Source organism: Callorhinchus milii, unplaced genomic scaffold (assembly GCF_018977255.1).
Source record: "Callorhinchus milii isolate IMCB2004 unplaced genomic scaffold, IMCB_Cmil_1.0 Scaffold14, whole genome shotgun sequence".
Lineage (NCBI taxonomy): Eukaryota > Metazoa > Chordata > Chondrichthyes > Chimaeriformes > Callorhinchidae > Callorhinchus > Callorhinchus milii.
The window spans coordinates 16,525,791-16,552,523 of NW_024704755.1; the positions used below are offsets into that span (position 1 = coordinate 16,525,791).

General features: G+C 50.0%; 1 protein-coding gene across 1 annotated transcript in view; it reads left to right on the plus strand.

Annotated features, from left to right (window-relative positions):
- The first annotated feature begins 1,071 nt into the window (after window positions 1-1,071).
- The window catches only part of vac14 (vac14 homolog (S. cerevisiae)), a 142,820-nt gene continuing 117,158 nt past the window's right edge, over window positions 1,072-26,733 (plus strand). Inside the window, exons 1-11 of the mRNA XM_042340298.1 lie at window positions 1,072-1,096; window positions 2,839-3,002; window positions 6,370-6,520; window positions 7,489-7,656; window positions 8,051-8,113; window positions 10,220-10,327; window positions 10,875-10,984; window positions 11,350-11,456; window positions 12,548-12,682; window positions 14,903-15,052; window positions 25,880-25,937. Coding sequence (XP_042196232.1) covers window positions 2,899-3,002; window positions 6,370-6,520; window positions 7,489-7,656; window positions 8,051-8,113; window positions 10,220-10,327; window positions 10,875-10,984; window positions 11,350-11,456; window positions 12,548-12,682; window positions 14,903-15,052; window positions 25,880-25,937 — 1,154 coding nt within the window. The 5' untranslated portion in view covers window positions 1,072-1,096; window positions 2,839-2,898. The remainder of the gene's footprint in view (window positions 1,097-2,838; window positions 3,003-6,369; window positions 6,521-7,488; window positions 7,657-8,050; window positions 8,114-10,219; window positions 10,328-10,874; window positions 10,985-11,349; window positions 11,457-12,547; window positions 12,683-14,902; window positions 15,053-25,879; window positions 25,938-26,733) is intronic.

Here is a 26,733-nt window from a genome sequence, read left to right on the forward strand (position 1 = left end):
AAGTGCAGTGAGTGGGTGACTGTGTGAGTGTAGTGACTGTGAGTGTAGTGACTGTGTGTATTTGTGATTGTGAGTGTAGTGACTGTGAGTGTAGTGACTGTGTGTAGTGTCACCCCTCACGCGGCTGAAACTCTGGTCCACGCCTTTATCACCTCAAGGCTGGACTATGGGAACTCTCTCCTCGCCGGCCTTCCCGATACCTCCCTCCACACTGCAGGTCATTCAGAACTCTGCAGCTCGTGTACTGTCCCGCACCAGACACCGCGACCACATCACTCCCACCCTCGCCCTCGCCCTCACTCCCACCCTCGCCCTCACTCCCACCCTCGCCCTCACCCTCGCCCTCACCCTCACCCTCGCCCTCACCCTCGCCCTCACCCTCGCCCTCACCCTCGCTCGCCTCCACTGGCTCCCCATCCCCCAGAGGATCGATTTCAAGATCCTCATCCTCACCTACAAGGCCATTCACGGCCTTGCTCCCTCCTACCTCTCCAACCTACTATCCCCCTACCTACCTGCCCGTACCCTCCGTTCCTCTGGCTCCGGTCTGCTCCACATCCCCCGCCCCAACCGCCCCTACCATCGGTGGTCGGGCCTTCAGCCTCTCAGCCCCGAGGCTCTGGAACTCCATCCCCCAGTGCCTTCACCACATCCTCCCTTTCCTCCTTCAAGGCCGGTCTCAAAACCTTTTCTCTTTGACCGAGCCTTCAGCTCCCTCTCGACTCTCTACCCCTCCTCGCTCCCTCCCTTCCCTCCCCTCACCCTGACCATTTCCCCCCACTGCTCAGGTCCTGACCTGACTGTCCAGCGCCTTGGGACGTCCTCCCGACGTGAAAGGCGCTCTATAAATGGAATCCTGTTGTTGTTGAGTGTAGTGTAGTGACTGTGTGTAGTATAGTGACTGTAAGTGTAGTGATTGTATGTGTAGTGACTGTGACTGTGCAGTGAGGAGACCTGAGGATTGGTCAGGTCTGGCCGCTCCGGGATCGGCTGCTCGGGTCTGACCGCTCCGGGATCGGCTGCTCGGGTCTGACCGCTCCGGGATCGGCTGCTCGGGTCTGACCGTGTCTTGTGACCTACAATATGGCGGCTCCAGGTACAGACACTGACACACACACACTGACACCCACAGACACACCCACACACACTGACACTCACCCACACAGACACACACACACACACCCTGACACACACCCTGACACACACACCCTGACACACACCCACACACACCCTGACACACACACCCTGACACACACACCCTGACACACACCCACACACCCTGACACACACACCCTGACACACACACCCTGACACACATACACACAGATACACACACACACCCTGACACACACACCCTGACACACACACCCTGACACACACCCACACACACCCTGACACACACACCCTGACACACACACCCTGACACACACCCACACACACCCTGACACACACACCCTGACACACACACCCTGACACACACCCACACACACCCTGACACACACCCTGACACACACACACACCCTCACACACACCCTGACACACACACCCTGACACACACACCCTGACACGCATACACACAGATACACACACACACACACCCTGACACACTGACACACACACTGACACACAGCATTACACGGGTAATGACACAGACTGAGATACACACACACACACACACTGGGTACCGGGGTCTCCCGAACAGACAGAGATGGTACAGAGAGACACAGACACTGACCTCATCACCTCCCCCCACCCCCACACTCACTCACACGTGCAGAGCAGATACAGAGAGAGGGAGAGCCTGAGCACAGTGTCACATAGGGACCGGTATAGAGAGAAAACAAACGGACAGAGAGAGACACAGACACCGGGGAGAAGGAGAGATACAGAGAGAGAGAGAGCAGAGAGCAAGTACACAGAGACTGACAAACAAGAGACACAGAGACACACACACACACACACAGATACAGACCAGGTGTATGTAGAGAGAGAGCGGTGGGGGGGGGGGGGTTGACAGAGCTCAGGTTGAGAAAAACAGCCCCGAGGGTTCAGCCCAGGGGTGTGTGGCGAGACTGTCCTTTAAACCCCACACGTCTGCCTTCCACAACATCGCCCGACTCCCCTCAGGCCGAGACCCTCATCATACCTTCATTACATCCAGGCTCGACTGTATAAAGTCCGCGCTCCCAGACTTTCCAACTCTTCCCAACACAATCTGCTGATTATTCAGAACTCTGCAGCTCGAGTCCTCTCCCGCACCGGGCGCCATGACCCCATCTACCCCCCCCCTCACCCGGCTTCACTGGCTCCCCATCCCCCAGAGGATAGAGTTCAAAATCCTCGTCCTTGCCTTCAAAGCCCTCCACGGTCATGCTCCTCCCCCACCCCTTGTCCGCTCAGCGAGCCCTGGCCTGCCCCCGCCCGGCCCGCCCACCATTGGCAGCCAGGCCTTCAGCCTCTCTGCCCCCACCCTTTGGAACTCCATCCCAGAGCCCCTCAGCCTCGCTCCCTGCCACACCTCCTTTAAGACCCATCTCAAGACCCTCCTCTTTGACCCGTTCCTTTGGTCACATCCCCACACACTCTGCCCCCAACCTTTGGAATTCCATCCCCCAGTCACTCTGCCTCACCCCCTCCTTAGCCTCCTTCAAGTCTCGCCTCAAAACCCTCCTCTTTGACCATGTCATCGGCCACCCCCCTTCCCCTCCCCTCCCTTCTCCCTCCCCTGACACCAGCTCGGGTCTGAAACGCTGTCACTGTCCAGCGCCTTGGGACGTCCTCCCGACATGAAAGGCGCTATACACATGTAATCTTGTTGTTGTTGTTGTATCTCCCCAGATCGCGTTTGCCTGGTTCCCTCCCTGTGAATGAGCTGATCAGGGCCCTCCAGTCGCCAGGATGAACACAGAGAAGGACTTTGCGCCCCTCACGCCCAACATTGTTCGGGCTCTGAACGACAAGCTTTATGAGAAGAGGAAAGTGGCCGCCCTCGAGATTGAGAAGTAAGATATTTATTGACACCATTTCACTATATATATATATATATATTTGCTGTGGAGTCCTGTAGCTCAGTGATTAGAGCACTCATCTCCAAGCGAGAGGATCTGGGCTCGATTCTCGACAGACACAGCATTTGAAGCCGCGCTGACGTCTAGATCTGAAAATCTACCGGATTCTTAACGAGTGTTGAACCGTCAAGTCTTCATCCTTATCTTTTATCAATGGAGGGATGTGCACAATCCCAAGTTACCTCTCACTCATCCCGTCAAAGGCTGCGGAATGGCCGGTCAGAGTTAGTGTGAGGGCAGAGGTCCCACTCAGCGTGAGCCCAATTATTTGTGGACAGCCCCCCCCCCCACCCTTCAATTACATAAGGAAAGTTGCACCCAGTCGTTCTGAAGCAGAAGTTACAGAGAGACTGGTACAGTGATAGCGCTTTTGCCTCTCAGGCAAAAGGTTGTGGTTCAAGTCCCACATTGGAAGTTAGTAGTTTAAACTGACATTCCATTGCTGCAGTGGGGGAGCCGGGGGTGGGTGTGGGTCGGGGGTTGGGTTGGGTGGGGGTTTGGATCGTCAGAGGTACCATCCTTTGGATGAGACATTAAACTGAAGTCCTGTCTGCCTGTTTACCTGGATCCAAGTTGTTGTTGGATGTTTGAGATCCTGCAGGACTATGTGCTTCTCTCTCCCGGTGTCCTGGCCAACAATCCCCTCAAATAAAATGGTCATTCGTTTTATGGCTGTTTGTGGGACAGAAGAAATAACTGTTGTCTGTGATGTGCTGGAGGGGTGATGGTTGTCTGCAGTGTGTGCTGTTGGGAAGGCTGGAGGGTGGAGTCTGGGAGATTGCTTCTCAGACACAACCACAGACGGCACGAAGCGAGCAACCGCTTGTTGAGAAACTAACTAAAACTCACTCCTCAGTTTCCTGATGAAATGCAACATATCCCTCTTGAGGTCAAGGGCCGATAAACACCTTGTTTCGTTTTTAGTTTTGTGCCACCTTTCAGTTCCTGTACCGGCAGATTTCACACTCCTGTGGTTTTAACTTGTGTGGATTGGACCCAATGAGTCTGTGTTGTGGTATTTGCTGTGTCTGTGTGTGGTTTGGGGTAAGTAAAGTTTCGGGTTGATCCCGGGTGTCTGTGACACTGCCCTTGATGTGCATCATGTGAATCCAATCAACTATCGATACCAAACAGTCAAACGTGTGACGCTGATGGAATCAGTGTGTCTTTTGCTGAGTGAGAGCTATCAATGACAAAGTTACCATATCTGAGAGGAGAATTAATAATAATAATAATCGTTGCATTTGGGATAGTGCTTACAGTGCTGTGCGCAATTGGCTGCTGCGTTTTGCCCACAAAGTATATCATCAATTCACTTTACAGCGTATTCAGTGAAGTGCTTTGAGACGTCTCAATGACGTAATAAGGCGCTGTATCAAATACAAGGGTTATTATTATAATTATCACATCAGAAGGACGCCTCAAAGCACTTCATAGGACGCAGGCAAATGCAGCAGCGAATTGTGCACAGAAGTGTCCCATAAACAGCCACAGAGTAAGTGACCAATTTTATTTGGGGGATTGTTGGCCAGGACACCGGGAGAGAGAAACAGGATCTTTGGAATAGCGCCACAGGATCTTTAACATCCACCTGAACAGGCAGACGGGACCTCAGTTTAATGTCTGATCCGAAGGACGGCGCCTCTGACAATGGAACACCTCCCCAGCGCTGTATTGGAGTGGCAGCTTAGACTATGTGATCCCAAGTCTTCACGTGGGGCTTGAACCCAGAACCTTTTGACACCGAGGCGAGAGCCCTACCACTGAGCCAGGATGCTAGATCAGTAGTACAGTGTACATCACATTGGCTCGGTCAGGCACTCTCGCCGCTGGGTCAGAGATGTGGGGTTCACACTCCAGGGCAGCGCTGGGCGAGTGCTGCATTGTTGGAGGTGCCATCTGCCTGTTGTGGTGGACATTAGATTCAATGGCACCAAAACAAATCAGATTAATTGGTTGAGGAGTGATGCCAAAGGGTTGTTGGTGACAGATCAGCTGCTCTGTTAGCCAGCACAGCAGTCACCCAACTGCAAATTTACTATGTGAAATAAATACATTAAGAATTGTTACATCCTGTAACTTAGTGGTTAGAGCACTCGCCTCGCAATTGAGAGGACACGTGGTCGATTCCCGCTCAGGGCAAATCATTTCCTTACTCCACAAACATGCCTCTGTTTACCGAGGAGTAAGTAGAACCCGGTTATTATTTGATTGGCAGATTACTTTCCAGGTTAATAATTCCTCCACAAAAATAATTGGGTCACTCAATCCAGAACTATTTGTGGGACACTGTTGTATACTGCACTACAACTCACCAGCCAGTCAGGAATTGAGGTGTCTTGTTCAACCCTCAACTGTCTTTTCTCCACATCCAAGCCATGACCCGCTCTGCCTTCCCTCACCTCCGTAACATCGCCCGACTCCACCACTATCTCACCCCTCAGGCGCTGAAACTCTTGTTCATGCCTTCATCACCTCCAGGCTCGACTATGCAAACTCCCTGCTTGTCGGCCTTCCCAACTCCTCCCTCCACAGCTGCAGATAATCCAGAACTCTGCAGCCCATGTCCTCTCCCGCACCAAACTCCGTGACCCCATCTCCCCCACTCCCCCACTCTCGCCCGACTCCATTGGTTCCCTATCCTTCAGAGGATCCAGTTCAAGATCCTGGTCCTCACCTACAAAGCCCTCCATGGCCTCGCCCCACCCTACCTCTGTGACCTCCTAACCCCCTACCAACCCGCCCGCTCCCTCCGCTCAGCCGGCTCCAGCTGCTCCACGTGTCCCAACCCACCCGCCCCCCATTGGCGGGAGAGCCTTCAGCCACTCTGCCCCCAACCTCTGAAACTCCATCCCCCAATCACTCCGCCTCACCCCCTCCTTAGCCTCCTTCAAGTCCCGCCTCAAAACCCTCCTCTTCGTCATCCCCCTTCCCCTCCCCTCCCTTCTCCCCCCCTGACCCCAGCTCGGGTCTGAAATGCAGTTCACTGTCCAGCGCCTTGGGACATCCTCCCGACGTGAAAGGCGCTATATAAATGTAATATTGTTGTTGTTGTAAAGAATTGGCTCTCGTGTTTCGCCCCAAAATACATAGCCATTGCACTTTATGATATATTCTGTGAAGCACTTTGAGACATCTCAACACTGTGTTAAGGCACTGTATCAAATGTAAGGATTATTATTATTAAACAGTCTGCGCTAACAGTCGCCTTGAGTTACAGGAACGAGGCACATTGAGCAGTGCTGGCTTCCTGTATGTCCTGGTGAGTGGGTTGTAACTTGATTTCTGTTCCTTCGTTTAGGCTGGTTCGGGAGTTTGTTGCACAGAACAACATTGGGCAGATCAAACACGTGATCCAAGTGCTGTCCCAGGAGTTTGCTTTGTCACAGCATCCTCACAGCCGCAAGGGGGGCCTGATCGGGCTGGCGGCCTGCTCCATCGCTCTGGGCAAGGTGGGTCCCTTCTCAAACTCACAGCATTGGACTCGATGGTTAGAGCCCTCGCCTCGCAATCGAGAGGACCTGGGATCGATTCCTGGGAAGGGCAGAACATTGAGCAAGTTTCCTTAATCCACACACACGCCTCCGTTTATCCAGCAGTGAGTAGGAACCTGGTTGTTAGTCTATTGGCAGATCACTTTTCTGGGGGTAATAATTGCTTTAAAAAAATAATAATTTGGTCACTTCAGTCCAATGCTGTTTGTGGGACACTGTTGTGCACAATTGGCTGCCGCGTTTCACTCACAAAACGTACAGTCAATTCACTTTACAGTATATTCTGTGAAGCACTTTGAGACGTCTCAAAGATGTGATAAGGCGCTGTAACAAATGCAAAGATTATTATTGCTTCATCTTAGGGTTACCCAACCACTCTCTACCACTGCGACCTCCTCACTCCCCACTCTACCACCCACCATCTCCGCTCGGCTAGCCCCGGCCTCCTGCTTGTCCCTCGTCCCCTCTGCTCCGCCATTGGTGGCCACGCTTTCAACCAGTACTCCCCAAAGCTTTGGAACAAAAGTGATTGAAAGCGTGACCGCCAATAAAACACGCTCTTAAAGCGTGATCCAAAAATGGGGAATAAGGGAGCCTTGGATCACCCTTTAAGACTTTCCTCTTCGACCCTGCCTACGGTTACCTCCCCCCGGCTAACTATCAGGCTCCGCCACTGATAAGTGCTCCGAGATGCTGCCGTGCATGAAGGCTGTGCTAAGTAAATGCATATCAATGTCGTCGTTGTTGCTGTAAAACCATTCCCACCTCTTAGTGTTTTAGAGCAGTTTTTGGCTGAGGTTTTACGTGCACATTTCTTCCCTTTCTACCCCGAAGGGGTTGACTCCCTTCTCCTCCGCTGGGCTGTGAGCGTTGGGGGTGTGAGAGAGCGCTGAGCGTGTTGACCATCCTGTGTGTTTTTGCTGCAGGACTCGGGTTTGTATCTGAAGGAGCTGATTGACCCGGTTCTGACGTGTTTCAACGACTCTGACAGCCGCCTGCGATACTACGCCTGCGAGGCCCTCTACAACATTGTGAAGGTCGCCCGCGGCTCAGTCCTTCCTCACTTCAACGTGCTGTTCAATGGTCTGAGCAAGGTAACCTTCAACCCTGCGTGTGGGTTGGGTGGGGGGAGAATGGCAGAGGCACTGGTGGGGGCCAAGTGATGGAGGTGTGGGATGACGGGTTGGCGGAGGTTGCAGGTGGCCGAGGGGAGGACGGGTTACAGTGGGGGAAGGGGTTGACGGGGGGCACGAATGACACGGGTGGAGTGTGAATGGCTGGGGAATGGGGGTGGGGGGCGGGGAGGGTGTTCTTAGCCGTGGCGGGGAGGATGGATGATGGTGACGGGCAGGGGAGCGGATGGCTGAATTCGGGAGGGGAGGGAGTAAGTCTGGATGGGGGGGGGATGCTGAGGGCGACGGGTAAGACCTTGTATCTCTGCTGGTTTCCCCGTGCTAACCTGTGTTGACTCCCGGTGTTTGTCCACAGTTGGCTGCAGACCCAGATCCCAATGTGAAGAGTGGCTCTGAGTTGCTGGATCGGTTATTAAAGGTAAATCTCCCATCTCTCTGCCCAACAAATACACGGCTGATCAGGCCAGGACTCCAAGGCTTCAGATACACATGGAATGCCATTGCTAGAGCTCGCTCCCCCACTGGAGCTGTTTACTCTAACCCCACTCCCTGCTCTCTCTCTCTCTCTCTCCCCATCATGTCTGTGCTGGGGTTCGCTCCCCCGCTGGAGCTCTCTAACCCCACTCCCTGCTCTCTCTCCCCATCGTGTCTGTGCTGGTTCCTGCTGGAGCTCTCTAACCCCATTCCCTTCCTTTTCCCCCATATCTTCATTCATTAAATGTCTGTCTAATTCCTTTTTAAATGTTGTAATTGTCTCGATTTCAACAGTTACTTGTTTTTACACATAAACCATTGATATAAATATTACTCTTTCCATCCACTTCACGGTTCACTAATCGTAATTGATGTCTTCTTGTTATAAACTCGTCAACCAGTGGAAACACTTACCCTCTCAACCACTCTTAAATTGTCAACACTTCTATTACATCCGCTCGCAATCTCCGCTTCCGTAAATACAGCCCCAGTTTTTAATCCTTCCAGCAGGACTATATCCTCTGATCCCAAGTGTGTATCACCCTGTGAAGTACAGACTGTGTGTGTGTGTGTGGGCTCACTCCTTGCTCTTCTCACTAGCACTTGCAGACAGCAGAGAGTGACTGTTTGAACAGCGAGAGCTTGGTAAAGCTTTATCCATGTCCTTTGTTCTTGGTTAGATGTTCTGAGTCACCTGAGTGTAGATTCGCTTCAAAAATTCTGGGTCAAGGTTGAGACCTGCTTAGGATGCCATCCCAGTATATATGAACATAAAAATTTTCTGGAGAAAGAAGACCAAGATCCATCTAATTCGCCTCCCACCATCCTGGCAGTCACTTGACATGTTGTGTCCCCAAACTATACACTGTGTCCCCAGATATTATTTTCTAGCAGAAATCTATCTCATTTGTTCTTGAAACAAACAGCATTTTCTACTTCCACCCTCGCTCGCCTCCACTATCACTCCCACCCTCGCTCACCTCCACTGGCTCCCCATCCCCCAGAGGATCGAATTCAAGATCCTCATCCTCACCTACAAGGCCATTCACGGCCTTGCTCCCTCCTACCTCTCCGACCTACTATCCCCCTACTTACCTGCCCGTACCCTCCGTTCCTCTGGCTCCGGTCTGCTCCACATCTCCCGCCCCAACCGCCCTACCATTGGTGGCCGGGCCTTCAGCCTCTCAGCCCCGAGGCTCTGGAACTCCATCCCCCAGTGCCTTCGCCGCCTCCTCCCTTTCCTCCTTTAAGGGGTCCTCCCGACGTGAAAGGCGCTCTATAAATGAAATCTTGTTGTTGTTGTCTGTCTCCCGAGGGAGCCTGTTCCACAAGTTCGTTACTCGCTCACTGAAGTAGTGTTTCTGCAGATTTGTTTGGAATTCACCCCCCCCCCACCATCAGTCGCAGGCCGTGTTCTCTGGTTCTATTGTTCATTCATTGAGGAGCAGTGTGGAGTTTCCCTTCACATCCAATCTGAATCACAAGGCATGTGCGGTGTACATCAACGACTCGATCAATGGAAAAACAACATGGAAATAACTGAACTTGTATTTATTGGCTTGTTATTCAATTATGCGGCACGGAACAGGCTCCCTCGGGAGACGTTGGAAGCAGAAAATGTTAGATATTAGAATACATGAGAATATATAGCACAGAAACAGGCCATTCGGTGCAACTGGTCTATGCCAGTGCTTATACTCCACATATGCCTCCTCCTGCCCTTCCTCAACTAAGCCTTCAAGCATAACCTTCTTCTAACCAAGAACAAAGCACATGTTAATTCTTTCAAAAGCAAATTGGATAAGATTTATTTTAGGAAATATAGTTTGGTGGAAGGTGAACGAGATGGGCCTTGGTCTTCTTTCGTCCAACAAATTCTTATGCTCTTATACATAACGGCTGTTTGTGGGACATTGAAGCGATGTGTGCAAATTGGCTGCTTCGTTCACCCACAAGATACATGGTCACATCTCTTTACACTATATATCCTGAGATATCTCGACAACGTGACAAGGTCCTAATGTAGCGTTGCTTTCGTTCGTATTCACAGGACATTGTGACGGAAAGTTCCAAGTTCGATCTCGTGGTCTTTGTCCCTCTCTTGCGGGAACGCATTTATTCCAACAATCAGTATGCCCGGCAGTTCATCATCTCCTGGGTGAGTAACGTACTGAGTAACATGTAACATTCCTTACATGGGGAATGTGCAATCCTGGGTCACACACCACTGTGGAAACAGAACCCGTAGATTCTTTTAGAGTCAGTTTGATGTTTGGAAGAGGAGGAATGTTGAAGGCGTGGGGAGCAAGCAAGACAGTGAAAAATATTAAAATGTGGAAAGTACATGGAAAGAGCAGGGAAAGGGGATAGGGTAGAGAATTCCAGTGGGTGAGTGAGCACCAGCACAGACACGCTGGGGAGAGAGCAGGGAATGGGGTTGGAGTAGAGAGCTCCAGTAGGGGAGCGAGCACCAGCGAAGGCTGTCTTTCTGTTGAGTTGTAAATCTTGTATGAAGTGCAATGGAGTCAATCAGCACCTGAAGAAGAAAGAACATGTTTTCACTTGCAGTGTCTGCTCTTTTCCTGTGTGCAGACCCTGCAGCATTTATTGCCTTTGATGTTGTGTAAGCTCTGTTCTCAGTGAGTACCAGCCACTTTGTTTGCCTTCCTGACTCAACCCGTTTACCAGCTTGATCTCTCTTTCAGATCCTGGTGCTGGAGAGTGTGCCAGACATAAACCTGCTGGAATACCTGCCTGAGATATTGGATGGGCTTTTCCAGATACTCGGGGACAACAGCAAAGAGATCCGCAAAATGTGAGTCTGGGAGAAGTGGCCACCATTACTGTGCGTTGTTCCCTCCAAGACAACTTGTCCAAAAGAATGCAACTTCAGTTTAAGGATAGCAGTGGCGGTATCGGTCGCTGGTCCGCAGTATTCCAGGGCACGGCTCAGTCTGGCTCATCGGCAGGACTTGGAGGGGCAGAACTCTACGTAGACCAGACCAGTGGTGTTTGGTGTTGTGGATCCCCACTATTGCTGACAAATCAGCCATCCTCTGGCAGCTGTTGATCAGTGGGTTATAAACGCTTGTAGGATCCGCCGTAGATTCACTGTAAGGAGTGCCCTCTGGGCTGCGATGGTCTGCGCTGACCACATCATTCACTCTTGTTTTGTGACAGGTGTGAGACGGGACTGGGGGAGTTTCTGAAGGAGATTAAGAAAAATCCCACCAGTGTGAAGTTTGCCGAAATGGCAAACATCCTGGTCATCCACTGCCAGTCTTCCGGTGAGTATCTGCACTCCTCAACTCCCCGCACATGCACACACTCTGCTCACACCATGTCCTGTCCAGCCAAAGCCTGGGACTGAGAAACTCACAACCTGAGTGCTTTGCAGCAGCAATGAAAGGAGTCTAATTTTGCCTTTCCCTGTCAGCTTTCCTCTCCCTCCCTCCCTCCCTCCCCACGAAGGGTTTTCTCTGGCTGGTATTTTGTTCCAAAGGTGTCAGGATTAATAATAATTCTTGCATTTGCTATAGAGCCTTAACGCGTCTTTTGAGACATCTCAAAGCGCTTCACAGAATATACTGTAAAATGTAGTGACTATATTTTGTAGGCGAAATGCAGCAGCCAATTGCACACAGCCACAATCTCTCTGATAGCTGCTCATTGACTGAGTGTTGCAACTCTTTACACCCGAGCCTGATCCAGCTCCAACCCAGCCCCACACCAACCCACCCACTCCACCTCCACTGAACGCCAATCAGGATCAGAAACCCTGAGTCATTTCCCCCCGGGGAAGCGGCCTAAGGTCAACAGTTGCCCCATGACTTACTGACAATCAAGCAGGTCCTTCCACAACTGCTGTTCCAGCTGAGATCACTTTATCCAGTTCCTAATGTGACTCATAGTCACACTGACTTCTTGTCACTCTCACTCAGGTCTTGTGTAGTGTGGAAAATGTTTTTGTGTTAACTTACATTGAGTGAACTTTACTGTGTCTCTAACCCTGAGCTGGGAGTGTGGACACACAGTGTAGAGGAGCTTTACTGTGTCTCTACCCCTGACCTGGGAGTGTGGACACACAGTGTAGAGGGAGCTTTACTGTGTCTCTAATGCTGACCTGGGAGTGTGGGCGCACAGTGTAGGGGAAGCTTTACTCTGTCTTTACCCCTTGCTGTCACTCAGACAGGACGTCTTAAGGTGGAAGGATTGCTGTATTGATTGGAATGACACTGAGTGGATCCTGCCGTGTAGTGGTACCTGCTGCCCTCTGACTGATGGTGACAGTAACTGTGGGCTCAGGCCTGTGTTGTACACAGGGAGCCACGTGCTCTGTCACCTTGGTGTAACAATTTGTCCTCCGCTGTTTGCTTAGATGACTTGATCCAGCTGACGGCAATGACGTGGATGAGGGAGTTTATCCAATTGGCCGGACGGGTGATGCTTCCATATTCCTCGGGGGTCCTGACGGCTGTACTGCCCTGTCTCTCCTACGACGACAGGAAGAAGAGTATCCTTTCATCCCCAGTGCATGAGCCAACAAGTTACTCAAACCAACAACGCATTACATTTACATTTACACAGCGCCTTTCGTGGAGTCCTGTAGCTCAGTGGTTAGAGCACTCGCTTTGCAAGTGAGAGACCTGAGTTCAATTCCAGGCAGAGGGCGAAACCTTGGGCAAGTTTCCTTACTCCACACAGAGCCTAATAATAATCCCTCCAAAACCAAAAACAATAATAAATTGGTCATTTTCAATCTACGACTGTTTGTGGGACATTGCTGTGCGCAATTGGCTGCCGCGTTCGCCCACAAATATACAGTCAATTCACTTTACAGTGTGTTCTGTAAAGCGCTTTGGGATGTCCTCCCGACGTGAAAAGCGCTATATCAAATGCAAGGATTATTATTATTATTATTATTATTATTATATATCGAGAGGACGTCCCAAAGCGTTGGATAATCAGGGATTTGGACCCAAGCTGTGGGTTGGGATCAGGAGCGGTGGAGGTCAGGGAGGGTGGGGGGTTAGTAGGGTGACTGAAGGTGCGGTCGAAGAGGAGGGTTTTGAAGGAGGTGAGGGAGGGAGGGGGCGAGACAAAGGCTCTGTGGGATGAGTGGGGGCAGAGAGGCTGAAGGGCCGACCACCGATGGTGGGTAGGCCGGGCGGGGGGTCATTGAGTAGACCAGAGCCCTCTGAGCGGACAGGTCTATAAGGACAGGTAAGAGTTATCACACTGCTGGGCAGCGCAGCTGTGGTTGTGACTGTTGGCCCAGTTATAAGGGCAGTGACTACAGGACACCATATCCCCAGCTCCCACTGCTCTGTGCCAAGATGTCAGCCTGGCTCTGTGAGTGACAGCAGCCTCTCCAACGTGGCAGCAAGTTGTGGGTTCAAGATGTTGTCACCAGCAACAACAACAACAACTTGCATTTACACAGCGCCCTTCATGCGGGGTAGCGTCCCGGAGTGCTTGACAGTGGTGGAATCTGGCGCCGAGCCGGGCAGAGAGGAGGGGGTAGTTGACCGTAAACACAATCAAAAAGGAAGGGATTTGAAAGTGGGAAGGGAGGGGGCAAAGCGGAGGGATCGAGAGAGAGAGTTCCAGAGTTTCAGGGCAGTCTAGGGGCAGAGTTGTCTCACAGTGTAGGCCAACAGTATTGTTGTCAGAGATGCAGCCAATCTCCACACAGCAATGCCCCACTAGCCATCAAATCAATGTTATTTAAAACAATAATAATACTTGCATTTGATACAGCGCCTTATCACGTCTTCGAGACGCCTCAAAACGCTTCACAGAATACGCTGCAAAGTGAATTGACTGTATGTTTATTGGGCGAAATTCAGCAGCCAATTGTGCTCAGCAGCGTCCCACAAACAGTCGTGGATTGAAGTGACCAATTTGTAACCTTAGTTTAATGTCTCATCTGAAGGACGTCACCTTTTAACAATGCAGCTCTCCCCCAGCACTGCACTAGAGTGCACTAGTCATTGTACCAGTTTAGTCTCACTCCCCGTCCTCCCTCCCATCTCCGTTGATCAGTTCTCGCAGCACTCATAGAACAGTTGTCACCCTTTCCACTTTGTGTTCAGATTCAACCCATATCTCGCCTGCAACCTCATGGCTTTTCTCAGAGGTTGTAAGCTAGAAGCCTAAAGACCTTCCAAAACATTTAGCCAGTGATTAGAAACTTTCCTCTCCTCCACCCCCACCTGACCCGGGCAGACACACACCAGGATTTGGTTTGAGAAGCTGTCTGCTGCACCAGTCGTCATGATAGTCTGGGTTTACTCCCCGTTTGCTGAATCCTTTGCCCTGAGCCTCAATACAGACAATCACTCTTCAATCTGGAGCCTGAACACCAATCCCCCAATTAATGTGAGCAGTTGTTAGGGTCTGGAATGCTCTACCTGAAAGGGTGGGTGGATGGAGGTTCAATAGTCGCTTTCGAAAGGGAATTAGAATTGGTACTTGAAAAGGGAAAAAAATATCAAGGATGTAGGGAAAGAACGGGGGAGTCGGACTGATTGGGTAGCTCTTCAAAAGAGCTGGCACAGGCACGATGGGCTGAATAGCCTCCTTCTGTGCTCTAATATTCTATGATGGGGTGGGTGGGAAGTACAGGGGGCACTTCTGACTATGTACACGTATTGTTAGGGTTGGTGTCAGGGCCCAGCCCCAAGCCCAGGTGTTGTGCGAGTGACTGACTGACCTTAACCCAGTGTCACAGGTATCAAGGAGGTGGCCAACGTGTGTAACCAGAGCCTGATGAAGCTGGTGATGCCGGAGGATGACGGTGACTTTCTGCGGCCGATCATGCTGCCACAGCTGGACGGCACCACCGACGAGCAGCTCAGCAACCACAAGGACTCAGCGGACCGTGAGTCCCAGACTCCCATCTCCTGGCTCAGCACCTCTGAGATACTGCTCGGATGGGGGAGTGATGGTGGGGTGGGGGAGAGAAGCATGGGGTGGGGCTGGCATCCGAGTCACCTGATGGTTCTGGCCAGTGGTCAGGAGTTGGCTGATATCCCGCCCACCCAGTTTCCACGTGGAGCTTAAAGGGCTCAGTGTCACGGCATTACCTCACCCCTCACGCTGCTGAAACCCTAGTTCACGCCTTTGTCACCTCAAGGCTGGACTATGGGAACTCTCTCCTCGCCGGCCTTCCCGCCACCTCCCTCCACAAGCTGCAGATCATTCAGAACTCTGCAGCTCGTGTACTGTCCCGCACCAGACACCGCGACCACATCACTCCCACCCTCGCTCGCCTCCACTGGCTCCCCATCCCCCAGAGGATTGATTTCAAGATCCTCATCCTCACCTACAAGGCCATTCACGGCCTCGCTCCCTCCTACCTCTCCAACCTACTATCCCCTACCTACCTGCCCGTACCCTCCGTTCCTCCGGCTCCGGTCTGCTCCACGTCCCCCGCCCCAACCGCCCTACCATCGGTGGTCGGGCCTTCAGCCTCTCAGCCCCCAGGCTCTGGAACTCCATCCCCCAGTGCCTTCGCCGCCTCCTCCCTTTCCTCCTTCAAGGCCGGTCTCAAAACCTTTCTCTTTGACCGAGCCTTCAGCTCCCCTCTCGACTCTCTTCCCCCTCCTCGCTCCCTCCCTCCCTTCCCTCCCCTCACCCTGACCATTTCCCCCCTCCTCGCTCCCTCCCTTCTTTCCCCTCACCCTGACCATTTCCCCCCTGCTCGGGTCATGACCCAACTGTGCAGTGCCTTGGGACGTCCTCCTGACGTGAAAGGCGCTTTATAAATGGAATCTTGTTGTTGTTGTTGTTGTTGTTCTATCCACGAGTCCATTGAGGGAGCTCTAGCTGACCTGGCTCTAGCTGACCTGCAATGGGATCAGCCACGGTCAAAGAGAAATGTTGATTCCTTCAATCGCAGAGCAGTTAACTTTCTTTGAGGAAATAACATCACGGGATATTAGTAACTTAGGGAGTCCAGGACATACGGGCGGGTGCCCGCCCGCCGGGCAGGTGGTAGGCCAACTAGATGGACCTCGGAAACAAAAACGCAAAATACCGCAGAAGCTGGAGACCTGAAACAAAAACAGAGAGAGCTGGGAACACTCGGCAGGTCAGGCAGCATCTATGGAGAAAGGAAAGTGAGTCAACGTTTCGGGTCCACGACCCTTCGTCAGAACGCGCGCACGCGCGCGTTCTGACGAAGGGTCGTGGACCCGAAACGTTGACTCACTTTCCTTTCTCCATAGATGGACCTCGGGCTTTTTCTTGTCCAGCATTTCTTCCGAGCAGCTCGCCAGTTGACAGCAGTCGTGCTTTCTCAGGTCCAGCAGGTGGCGGTGCAGCCACACCGTGGGTCCCCCTCGCGAGGTGGCTCGATCCCTGTTGAAATATTTTTGCTGGCGCGGGAACTCGCTCAGTCCCCGTCGCTCTCCGAGTCAGAAAGTTGCCGCTCAACCCACGACTTGTCTGTGGGACGCCGCTGTGCGCCATTGGCTGCCCCCGTTTCGCCCACAAAATACGCAGCTTTGCAGTGTGTTCTGCGAAGCGATTTGGGACGTCGCGACGGCGTGATCAGGCGCTGCATCGAATGCCAGGATTATTGTTGTTATATCGTAGGTTTCGGGCACCACGTTTGGGCTGACACTCCCAACACAGTGTTGGCAGAGTGATGCCATATTGGAGGTCCTGTCCCATGGATAAAATGTTTAACTTTAAAGATCCTGTGGCGCTAACAGAAAAGGGAAGGGAGTTTCTCTCTCCCAATGTCTTGGCCAACAAGACCCAGATAAAATTGGTCTGCGCTCCGATACGCTAGCCCGCTTGACGGGTGCTATATAAAACGCAAGCTGCTTTCGTCTTTGCTGTTGGTCTCTCAGTCATGGCTGTTTGTGAGACATTGCTGTGCACAGACTGGGTGCTGCATTCACCTACAAGATATATAGTCACTACACTTCACAGCAAGTCCTGTGAAGCACTTTGGAATGTCCAGTCTGATGGTACTATATCAAAAGCAAAGGTGTGTTTATTGTAGCCTTGCTCCAGCTGTGCACTATTGCTGCGTACAGGTCCGTGGAGTAGAGCCAGTTACAGTGGAGTCCTAATGGGTGAGGTGCTGCCTGGTGCAGGAACAAGCCAGACAGGCTGGGCAGGTGGGGGAAATCTTCAGGCTATGCTGTTAGCTCACCTGAGCCAGAGCAGGAGAAGAGGTGCTGAAATTGGCTTCAACACACAGGGTCTGGGGAGATGGAGGGAATTAGCTCCTGAATAATATCTAGAGATATCCAAGAACCCCCTCCTCCCCTCCCCACCATCAGCTGGAAGTGTATAGGCATCAATTGACAGGATCAGACTGTGGTTGAATCACCTGCTAACATGCACTGTTCAGGCTCAACGACCTGTCGGATAAGATACTTAGAGGGAGAATCGGGCCGTGTGCAAACGTACCTTAACGCAGTCATCAAATAGCGAAGGAAATCCAAAGCCCAATAATTTCTTGTGGGTTTGAGTCCCTTGGTGGTGTGCAAGGGGTTAACTCAGTCAGTGTATGTTTGCAGTGCTGGAGGGTGGTGCCATCCTCCCCAAAGCGGGACTACCAGAACCCACTGGTATTTGTGCTGTGGCTGTAACCTACACAGTTGGCTGCCAACAGTGAGTGCCCTGATGTCAGCAATGCCAAGTGTGGAAGTTACAGCCACGTTTAGCCACAGCATAAAGTGCTGCGTTTGAGAGGGAGGGCAAAACATTGGGCAAGTTTCCTTACTCCCCACGCCTCTGTTTTTCCAGCGGTCAGTAGGAACCCGGTTGTTGGTCGATTGGCGGATCGCTTTTCCAGGGGTAACGATCCCTTTCCAAAAAATAAATAAAAATAATAATTTGGTCACTCAGTTCACAGCTGTTTGTGGGACACTGCTGTGCTCTATTGGCGTTTTGCCCATAAAATATACACTTTACAGTATATTCTGTGAAGTGCTTTGAGACGTCTTGAAGACGGGATAAGGAAGCTTGCCCAAAGTTTCGCCCTGCCCGGGAATCGAACCCAGTTCCTCTCATATTCAAGACTGAGATCGATAGATTTTTTAAAAATAAAGGGATTAAGGGAGATGGGGATAGGGCGGGTAAATGGAATTAGGTTAGAAGATCAGCCATGATCTTATTAAATGGCGGGGCAGGCCCGAGGGGCTGAATGGCCTACTCCTGCTCCTATTCCTTATGTTATGTTCTTGCGAGGGGAGCGCTCTTACCACTGAGCTACAGGACTCCACCTGTAGCGTAGGAAAGTAAACCCAGAACTATACTTTCAAACAGCAACAACATCAATTGCATTTGCACAGCCCTTTTTATGTCGGAAGGACGCCCCAAGGCACTGAACAGTTAAGGGTTTGCACATGAGCTGGGATTTGGAATCAATAGGGTTGATGGGTAAGGGGTCAGGGTTGGGATTGTGGCCAAAGGCACGAACAAAGAGGAAGGTCTTGAGACTGGCCTTGAAGGAGGCAAGTGAGGGGGCAAGGCAGGGGTAATTCCAGGATGGAGTTCCAGAGGGTAGGGGCAGGAAATCAGTTCACCTTCCCTCTTCTGGTCTCTTGTCTGTGCTCACACCTTAGAGTTTATTACATAAACCCATTACAAGTTTACTTTAACCCACCCTGAGGTTTGAGTGGTTCTGAGTAGAAATGGTCTTCATGCAAGGACTATAGTAAGGATATCAAAGCATTGGAGAGAGTGCAGAGGAGATTTACCAGGATGGTACCGGGGATGAGGGACTTTAGCTATGTGAAGAGACTAGAGAAGCTGCGATTGTTCTCCTTAGATTTAATTTAATAGAGGTGGTCAAAATTATGAGGGGTTTTGGTAGAGTAGATCGGGAGAAACTATTTCCACTGGCGGGTGGGTCAGCAACCAGGGGACATAGATTTAAGATAATTGACAAAAGAACCAAAGGGGAGATGAGGAGACATTTTTTTTTACCCAGAAAGTTGTTAGGGTCAGGAATGCACAGCCTGAAAGGGTCGGTGGAAACGGATTCAATAACGACTTTCAAAAGGGAATTGGATAGGGACTTGCAAAGGAAATGGGGAAAGAGCGGGGGAGTGGGACTGATTGGGGCGCTCTTCCAAAGAGCCGGCACAGGCTGAATGGCCTCCTTCTGCGCTGTGATATTCTATGATTCAATGAATTGGTTAATGAGCTCATTTCAAATTCTAAATTAATTGCTAGCAAGGGGGAAAAAAGGTATGAAGATTTTATCAGTGTTCACTGAGAGCCTCCTCCTTGTAGCTTAGTCGGCAGCTAATCTGTTCCAGTTTGTGGCCTGCTCTCACGTTGTCTTTGTCTCTCAGCCCACTGGCCTGCTTGTCTTTTTTCCCGCTTGGAACGAGGGCTGGTGAGAAGGCGTTCAGCCCTCCCAGCCTCGATCATCACCTCCTTTTACAAGCGGTGTGTTTGAATGCCAAGGTGGGTGGGTGGGGGGGAAGGGGGAGTGGTAATCAGGGTTTAATCACGCGCTATCTGTAGTGCTCTTCACAGATAGAGTGGGAAATGTTTGCCATCAGAATAATTGCCTGATTTCCCTGTGGTCGGTCCCAGGGGTATCCTCAGAGAACTGGAAACAACTGAGTCTCGCAATCTGCAGAGCATCTCTTTCACACCACATCTGCTTCAATGTTCTCTCCCAAATGTCTTAACATTCTACAGATTCAAACACAGTCAGAGAAATGTGCAGAACCGACCTAGAAATAGGCTTTCCGGAGCCCCGTCAGCCTCTTTTATCTGCCACCGGTACCTTGGTGGAAGTTTTTGTGTTTGTTTAACTAATCCCAATCCTGGGGGTAATAATAATCTCTTAAAAACAATGTGGTCACTCAACCCACGACTGTTTGTGGGACACTGCTGTTGTTTGCCATGTTTCAACCACAAAATATACAGTCAATCCACTTTACAGCATATTCTGTGATGCACTTTGAAACGTCACAAAGATGTGATAAGGCACTATATCAAAAGCAAGGATTATTATTATTAATATTAATTTCCAGCCCTTTTGTCTCCTTTCCCCTCCTCATCCATTAATGTTTTTACTTCTGTAGCCCCTTTTAGAATTAATCTCCTGTCCTGATCTCCAGAGCCAATCTGTGCCAATGAATTCCATTTCTCGGAAGAAACACGAGGACATTCCTTCTAACCTTTCCCCTGGTTCCTCTGCCAGCAATCCTGATACTGACCCCTTCTCACTGCTTCCCCAGCTAAAGGAAATCGCTTCTCTCTCTATTTGTCTTAGCCTGTTCATTCATAATTTTTAAACCCTTGTGTCTTATCCCCTCTCAATCACCTTTTTGTTCCATTGCAAAGGACCCATTTTGGCAGCCTCTCTTCATATGTATATTTTCACACTAATTCTTATATTTGATCAAGCACCTTTGAGAGAACACCTTCAAGCTCTTCACTAAAAGTGTAGTGACTGTGTATTCGTAGGTGAACACAGCAGCCAGTTTGTGTACAGCAATGAAGTGAGTGACCGATTTTATTGGGGGATTGGTGTCCAGGATACCAGGAGAGAGAACCCCCCTTCTTTGTTCGAATCAATCCATGGGATCTGAACCAACAGACGTGACCTTGATTGAATATGTTATCTGAAGGATGGCCCCTCCAACAATACAGTGCTCCCCCAGCCCTGAGCTGGAGTGTCAGATTATACTTGTGAATTCAAAGCCCTGATGTAGGGTTTGAACCCACAACCTTCTGACTCAGAGGTGAGAGTGCTGTCGACTGAGCCAGGCTGACACTTTATCCCGAACATATATTATAAATATAACATTCAGCATTTAATGAACAATAGCAACAACAAATTACATTGATATAGTGGCTTTCACTTTGGAAGGATGTCCAAAGGCACTGGATAGTTAAGCCTTTTCACCCAAGCGGGGAGGTTGGGATAAAGTGGGGTGGAGGGTAGGTGGGGATGGGAGGCTGACCGAAGGCACGTTCAAACAGGATGGTCTTGAGATGGGCCTTGAAGGAGTCAAGGGAGGGGGCGAGGTGGAGGGGCTCTGGGTTGGAGTTCCAGAAGGTGGGGGCAGAAAAGCTGAAGGACCGACCACCAATGGTGGGGCGGGTTGGGTACATGGAGCAGGTCAGCACCTGCCGAGCGAAGGCATTAGTTTAAATGTATTGCAAAAACACAGGACAACAGTTCTAACCCACCTCACTAACGCAGTTTCTCTTTCTGGGTTTTCGTGTTGGAAGGACAATTAAGCTGCAAGTATTATTATTGTTATTACCATTTATAGGTCCTGTAGCTCAGTGGTTAGAGCACTCGCTTTGCAAGCGAGCGACCTGAGTTCAATTCCAGGCAGAGGGCGAAACCTTGGGCAAGTTTCCTTACTCCACACAGAGCCTAATAATAATCCCTCCAAAACCAAAAACAATAATAAATTGGTCATTTTCAATCTACGACTGTTTGTGGGACATTGCTGTGCGCAATTGGCTGCCGCGTTCGCCCACAAATATACAGTCAATTCACTTTACAGTGTGTTCTGTGAAGCGCTTTGGGACGTCCTCCCGACGTGAAAAGCGCTATATCAAATGCAAGGATTATTATTATTGTTATTACCATTTATTTGGGTGCTGTTGCTACCAGTTTTTCTAAATCGCCCTTTTTGAAAAGAAAGAATCCCACTTTCCTGCTCTCCCCATCTTCCTTTAGCTTTTGCTGTATTGTGGTTTGAGGAAGGCTACATGCGGTTGCCTCCTGTTTGTCACGAGGCGGGGGGGGAGCTAAAGAGGTGGGATCTCCTGACCGGAATGGAATGTACAGCCACGCTTGGATTGGGGAAGCTTTCGATCGAGCTTTAGGACATTCCTGCTGTTGCAATTCTTGATCCCATTCCAATGGCCTGTTCCCAGCTGCTATAAACTCTTCGCTCCTTCCTGTTTTGTGCGCTGGGCTATCGAGTACCCCAATGTGGAGGAGCCTTAGAGTGATTATCTGTGCGCAATTGGCTGTCGCATTTCGCCCACAAAATTCACAGTCACTGCACTTTACAGTATATTCTGTGAAGCGCTTTGAGACGCCTCAATGATGTGATAAAGCACGATATCAAATGCAAGGATTATTATTATTATCATATTTTACCTCTAGCCACAGGAATGTTGTGATCCCATTCAATTGTGAAAAATGCTTTGAGACATTCTCCTGGTGTGAGAGACAGTGTATAAATGTACATTGATGTTTTTACCGCTTCACACGCAGAGTAAACGTATGTTGCTGTGTCTGGGTTTGAGGTAGAAATGTGCTCATTCTTGGTGTCTGATTTTACTGGGCACACGCAGTGACTTGTAGCACCGACTTAGTGACAAACAGACAGACAGATGTGCTTGAAGACTTAAGACATGCAGATCACCAGACACATCTCTGTCCTGACTGCCTCAGCAGCCTTCAGGCGATCAGTGGCTCGACCAACCGCAAGAACTAAACACTGGACGGACGTAAGGAAATGCTGGGTTTTTTCCGCTATGTCACTTGCAGCTTTCATTGGTGAGCAGCCCTTAGCTTCTCGCAACCCATTTTGCTTCCTGTTGGAATAATCTAGGCTTGGAGTGGCTCGGAACAAGATTCCGGCTGTGCAGTGTGCAAGGCGGAACCTTTTTTATGGGAAAAATTTTGAGTTGCATACTGAAGTGATTAATTTTTGAAATGTTTCTCTTCTGCCCCCTCTTGTACGGTGGTCACTTATTGTATCAGCACCGCAATCACCCCTTTGTGGGGTCTCTCTCTCCCTCTCTGTTAAACCTTTCGACGTGAAAGTTGGTCTTGAGGTACAGATCAACCATGATCTTATAATAATCCTTGCATTTGATACAGCGCTTTATCATATCTTTGAGAAGTCTCAAGGCACTTCAAAGAATATATTGTAAAGTGAATTGACTGTGTGTTTGTGGGTAGCCAACGTGGCAGCCAACGTGGATTGAAGTGACCAATTTATTGTTATTTTGACAGATATAGAATAGCGGCACAGGCTTGAGGGGCTGAATGGCCTCCTCCTGTTTCTATGAAAGGCGCTATACAAATGTCAGGTGGGAGAGTAAAGGCAGATTAAGCATTTCAGCATCAAGACAATGTGGTGAAGTAATCGAAACACCAGCCACAATCCTGGGGTATACAGCTCCACCTGCCAGAGAGTACCAATCTCCTGAGGTCATACTGGATTGGTTCCTGGGATGAGGGGGTTTGACCTACAAGGAGAAGTTGAGTAAACTAGGCCTATATTCTCTAGAATCTAGAAGAATTAGAGGTTATCTTATAGAAACCTATAAGATTCTTAAGGGTAGTTAGTGTGAGACTGTTTCCCCTGGTTGGAGAATCTAAAACTAGGGGTCATAGTCTCAGGATTAAAGATCAGTGCTTTAGAACTGAGTTGAGAAAACATTTCTTCACTCAGAGGGTAGTGAATTCGTGGAATTTTCTACTTTAGAGGCTGTGGATGCTCAGTTAATCATTGAACACATTCAAGACTGAGATCAATAGATTTTTAAAAACTAAAGGGATTAAGGGATATGGGGATAGGGCGGGTAAATGGAATTAGCTCAGTAGATCAGCCATGATCTTATTAAATGGCAGGACAGGCTGAAGGGGCTGAATGGCCTACTCCTGCTCCTATTTCTTATGTAAGTCCTGACGTGGGGCTTGAACCCACAACCTTCTGACTCAGATGCAAGAGTGTTTACTCTCTCACCTCACTGTGCCAGGCACATTTTTCGGTGTAAAAAGCACATTTTTTGTGTGGGAGTTGAAATCTCTCTGAACCCATCTTTTACTTCTTCTCATCTCTTCCATTATTAAAGCTCCTCCAAGAAGCCAATCCTCACCTCAACAACTGCTTCCAAGACTTTCCCACCAGGGAGACAGTCGTGGTATTTTAGCTCAGATGGTAGCACTCTCACCTTTGAGTCAGAGGGTTGTGGGTTCAAGTCTCATGTCCGGACTGCTATCTCGCAGTCTAGATTGACAATACAGGCTATTTTTTGGTTGTCAGCGGTGTCTAACATGTGCGGAAACCTATCACCACGTTTAAGAGGATCCAAACCACCTGAGATTTCCAAGTATCCCACCTACACATGGAAATCCCAGAGATAGTTTGTTGGAATGGAATGCACACTCTCTCTCTCTCTCTGCTTACCTAATTCCAGAGAGAATTAGACGCAGGTTGGCAAAAGCCAAGGTTTGGGGACCCCAGAGTGTGGATTGGGGTAACAGCTGGAGTCTAACCAGCTAAAAGCACACAGCTTGCCGTTGAATTACTGTCTCAAACATCACCCCTCTGCCCTTTGCCCTCTTATTCGGCCAGGTTCAAATACATCTTCTTCCGCTCCACTGTGTTGAAATCGAGCCTCACTCGCCTGTCTCCCACTCTAGCTCATTCTTTCCAAGGCCTCAATACAGTAGTACTCTTTTGGTCCTTCAGTCTTCCCTGCTTACAAGCTTCGGCCCATTAAAACCTTGCAATTGCCTGCTTAACCCACTGCTTCAGAACTCTCGCGGATTTCTGTCCGACTGTTCAACTTGCCTGCGGCCTTTCACCTAAATTTCTCAATTTATTTCAAAACCCAAGCAGATTAACCTAGTTTCTAATCCAGCTCCCTCTCATCTGATTTTTGAAATACATTGTATAAACCTCTGGATCAACTCACTGGGGTTTAATTTGGGGATTTCTGAAAGGGAATTCTTAATCAGGCATCTGTCTTTACTGTGCTCTGGGATGACATCACATGAGAGTGCGGTTCGTGAGAGTCAGAGTGATGTACTTCTGGTTACTGGATGTCACTGTGAATTGTTGTGATGGATTTCTTGTTCAGCACTACCACCACACTTCTGATTTACAATGTCTAATAATAATCCTCGCATTTGATATAGCGCCTTATCAAGTCATCGAGATGTCTCAAAGCGCTTCACAGGATATACTGTAAAGTGTAGTGACTGTTGTGTTTTGTGGACGAAACATGGCAGCCAATTGCTCACAGCAGCGTCCCACAAACAGTCGTGAATTGAGTGACCAAAGTATTATTACTATATTGTCATACGTAGGTTTTTCCATCGACGATCTAACGGTCCACTTCACCAAACACAATATCTTGTGTCCCGATAATCACAACCACAATCACAGGCTATAGAAATAGCTGTAAAAGGGAGTTCTGCTAAACCTGATGGATTGTAAAAATGACCTGGGAATAAATTGTGGTCCAGTGCGATGAGCCGTGTGGAGAATATCTACGTTACTCAATGTCATCCTCATCCTTAAAGCCCTATCCTACCTCTGAGACTTCCCCAAACCCCACCCCAGCCACACCCTTCACTCACCCACCGACTTCAGAAGGGGATTGTGGGCGGGGCAGAGAGGGGAGGGGGGGATTGTGGGAGGGGCAGAGAGGGGAGGAGGGGATTGTGGGAGGGGCAGAGAGGGGAGGGGGGATTGTGGGAGGGGCAGAGAGGGGAGGGGGGATTGTGGGAGGGGCAGAGAGGGGAGGGGGGATTGTGGGAGGGGCAGAGAGGGGAGGGGGGATTGTGGGAGGGGCAGAGAGGGGAGGGGGGATTGTGGGAGGGGCAGAGAGGGGAGGGGGATTGTGGGAGGGGCAGAGAGGGGAGGGGGGATTGTGGGAGGGGCAGAGAGGGGAGGGGGGGATTGTAAGAGAGCATTGATTCTGTGAAACTGATTGTAAATGTTCCTTTTTCCAGAGTTGACGAACAATGCGGAAGATCTGAGCTCCAGCAGCAACGCCAGTGTGATCGTCACGTGAGTAGCCAACTTCCTGTCACCGTCTTTTAAAGTTGCGTTTACCGCTCCGTGATTGGAACAAACTTCTTATTGCATTACCAACCCACAGGAGGCTTTCATACCAATCATGTAACACGCTCACACCCACCACCCCAGTCCTCCCTTCTCCTCCGCATCTAACCATCTTCCAGAGGATCGATTCCAAGGCCCTTGCCTACAAATCCATTCACTCCCTCCTGTATCTCTCCGACAGTTCCCTCAACCCACTCCACTCAGCTCACTGGGGCTTGTTGTTCATCTTCACGCAGCACACATCGGGCTTGACTGACTTGAGAGACACTTGCTTTTGTCCCTCCCGTCCCCCAGTGCTACTTCAGAACAACGATTGTGCCGTCCTTCGGATAAACCAATATCCCGTCTGTCTGTTTAGGGGGAACGTTGAAGATCCCATGGCACTATTCAAACACAGAAGGGTGATTCTCTCTCCCAGTGTTAGGGTCAACAAACCCCCAGATAAAATTGGTCTCTCACTCTGTGGCTGTTTGTGGGCTGTTTGCTGTGTGCATCTCGGCTGCTGAGTTTACCTCCCAATACAGTTGCTATTCTTCACAGCAATTGCCTGTGAGGCACTTTGAGTTCATTTGATGTTACTGGAGTGATATTAAGTGCAAGGATTATCATTTTAACCTCATTAATTAAGGAACCAAATGTGTTCCAGAGTATAAAAGTTTGACCCCAAGATCTGAAGGAATCAAAATCATGTACAAGTACTTAGTGAACGAGTCAGTGTTGAACCTTGTAAATATACCAAAGA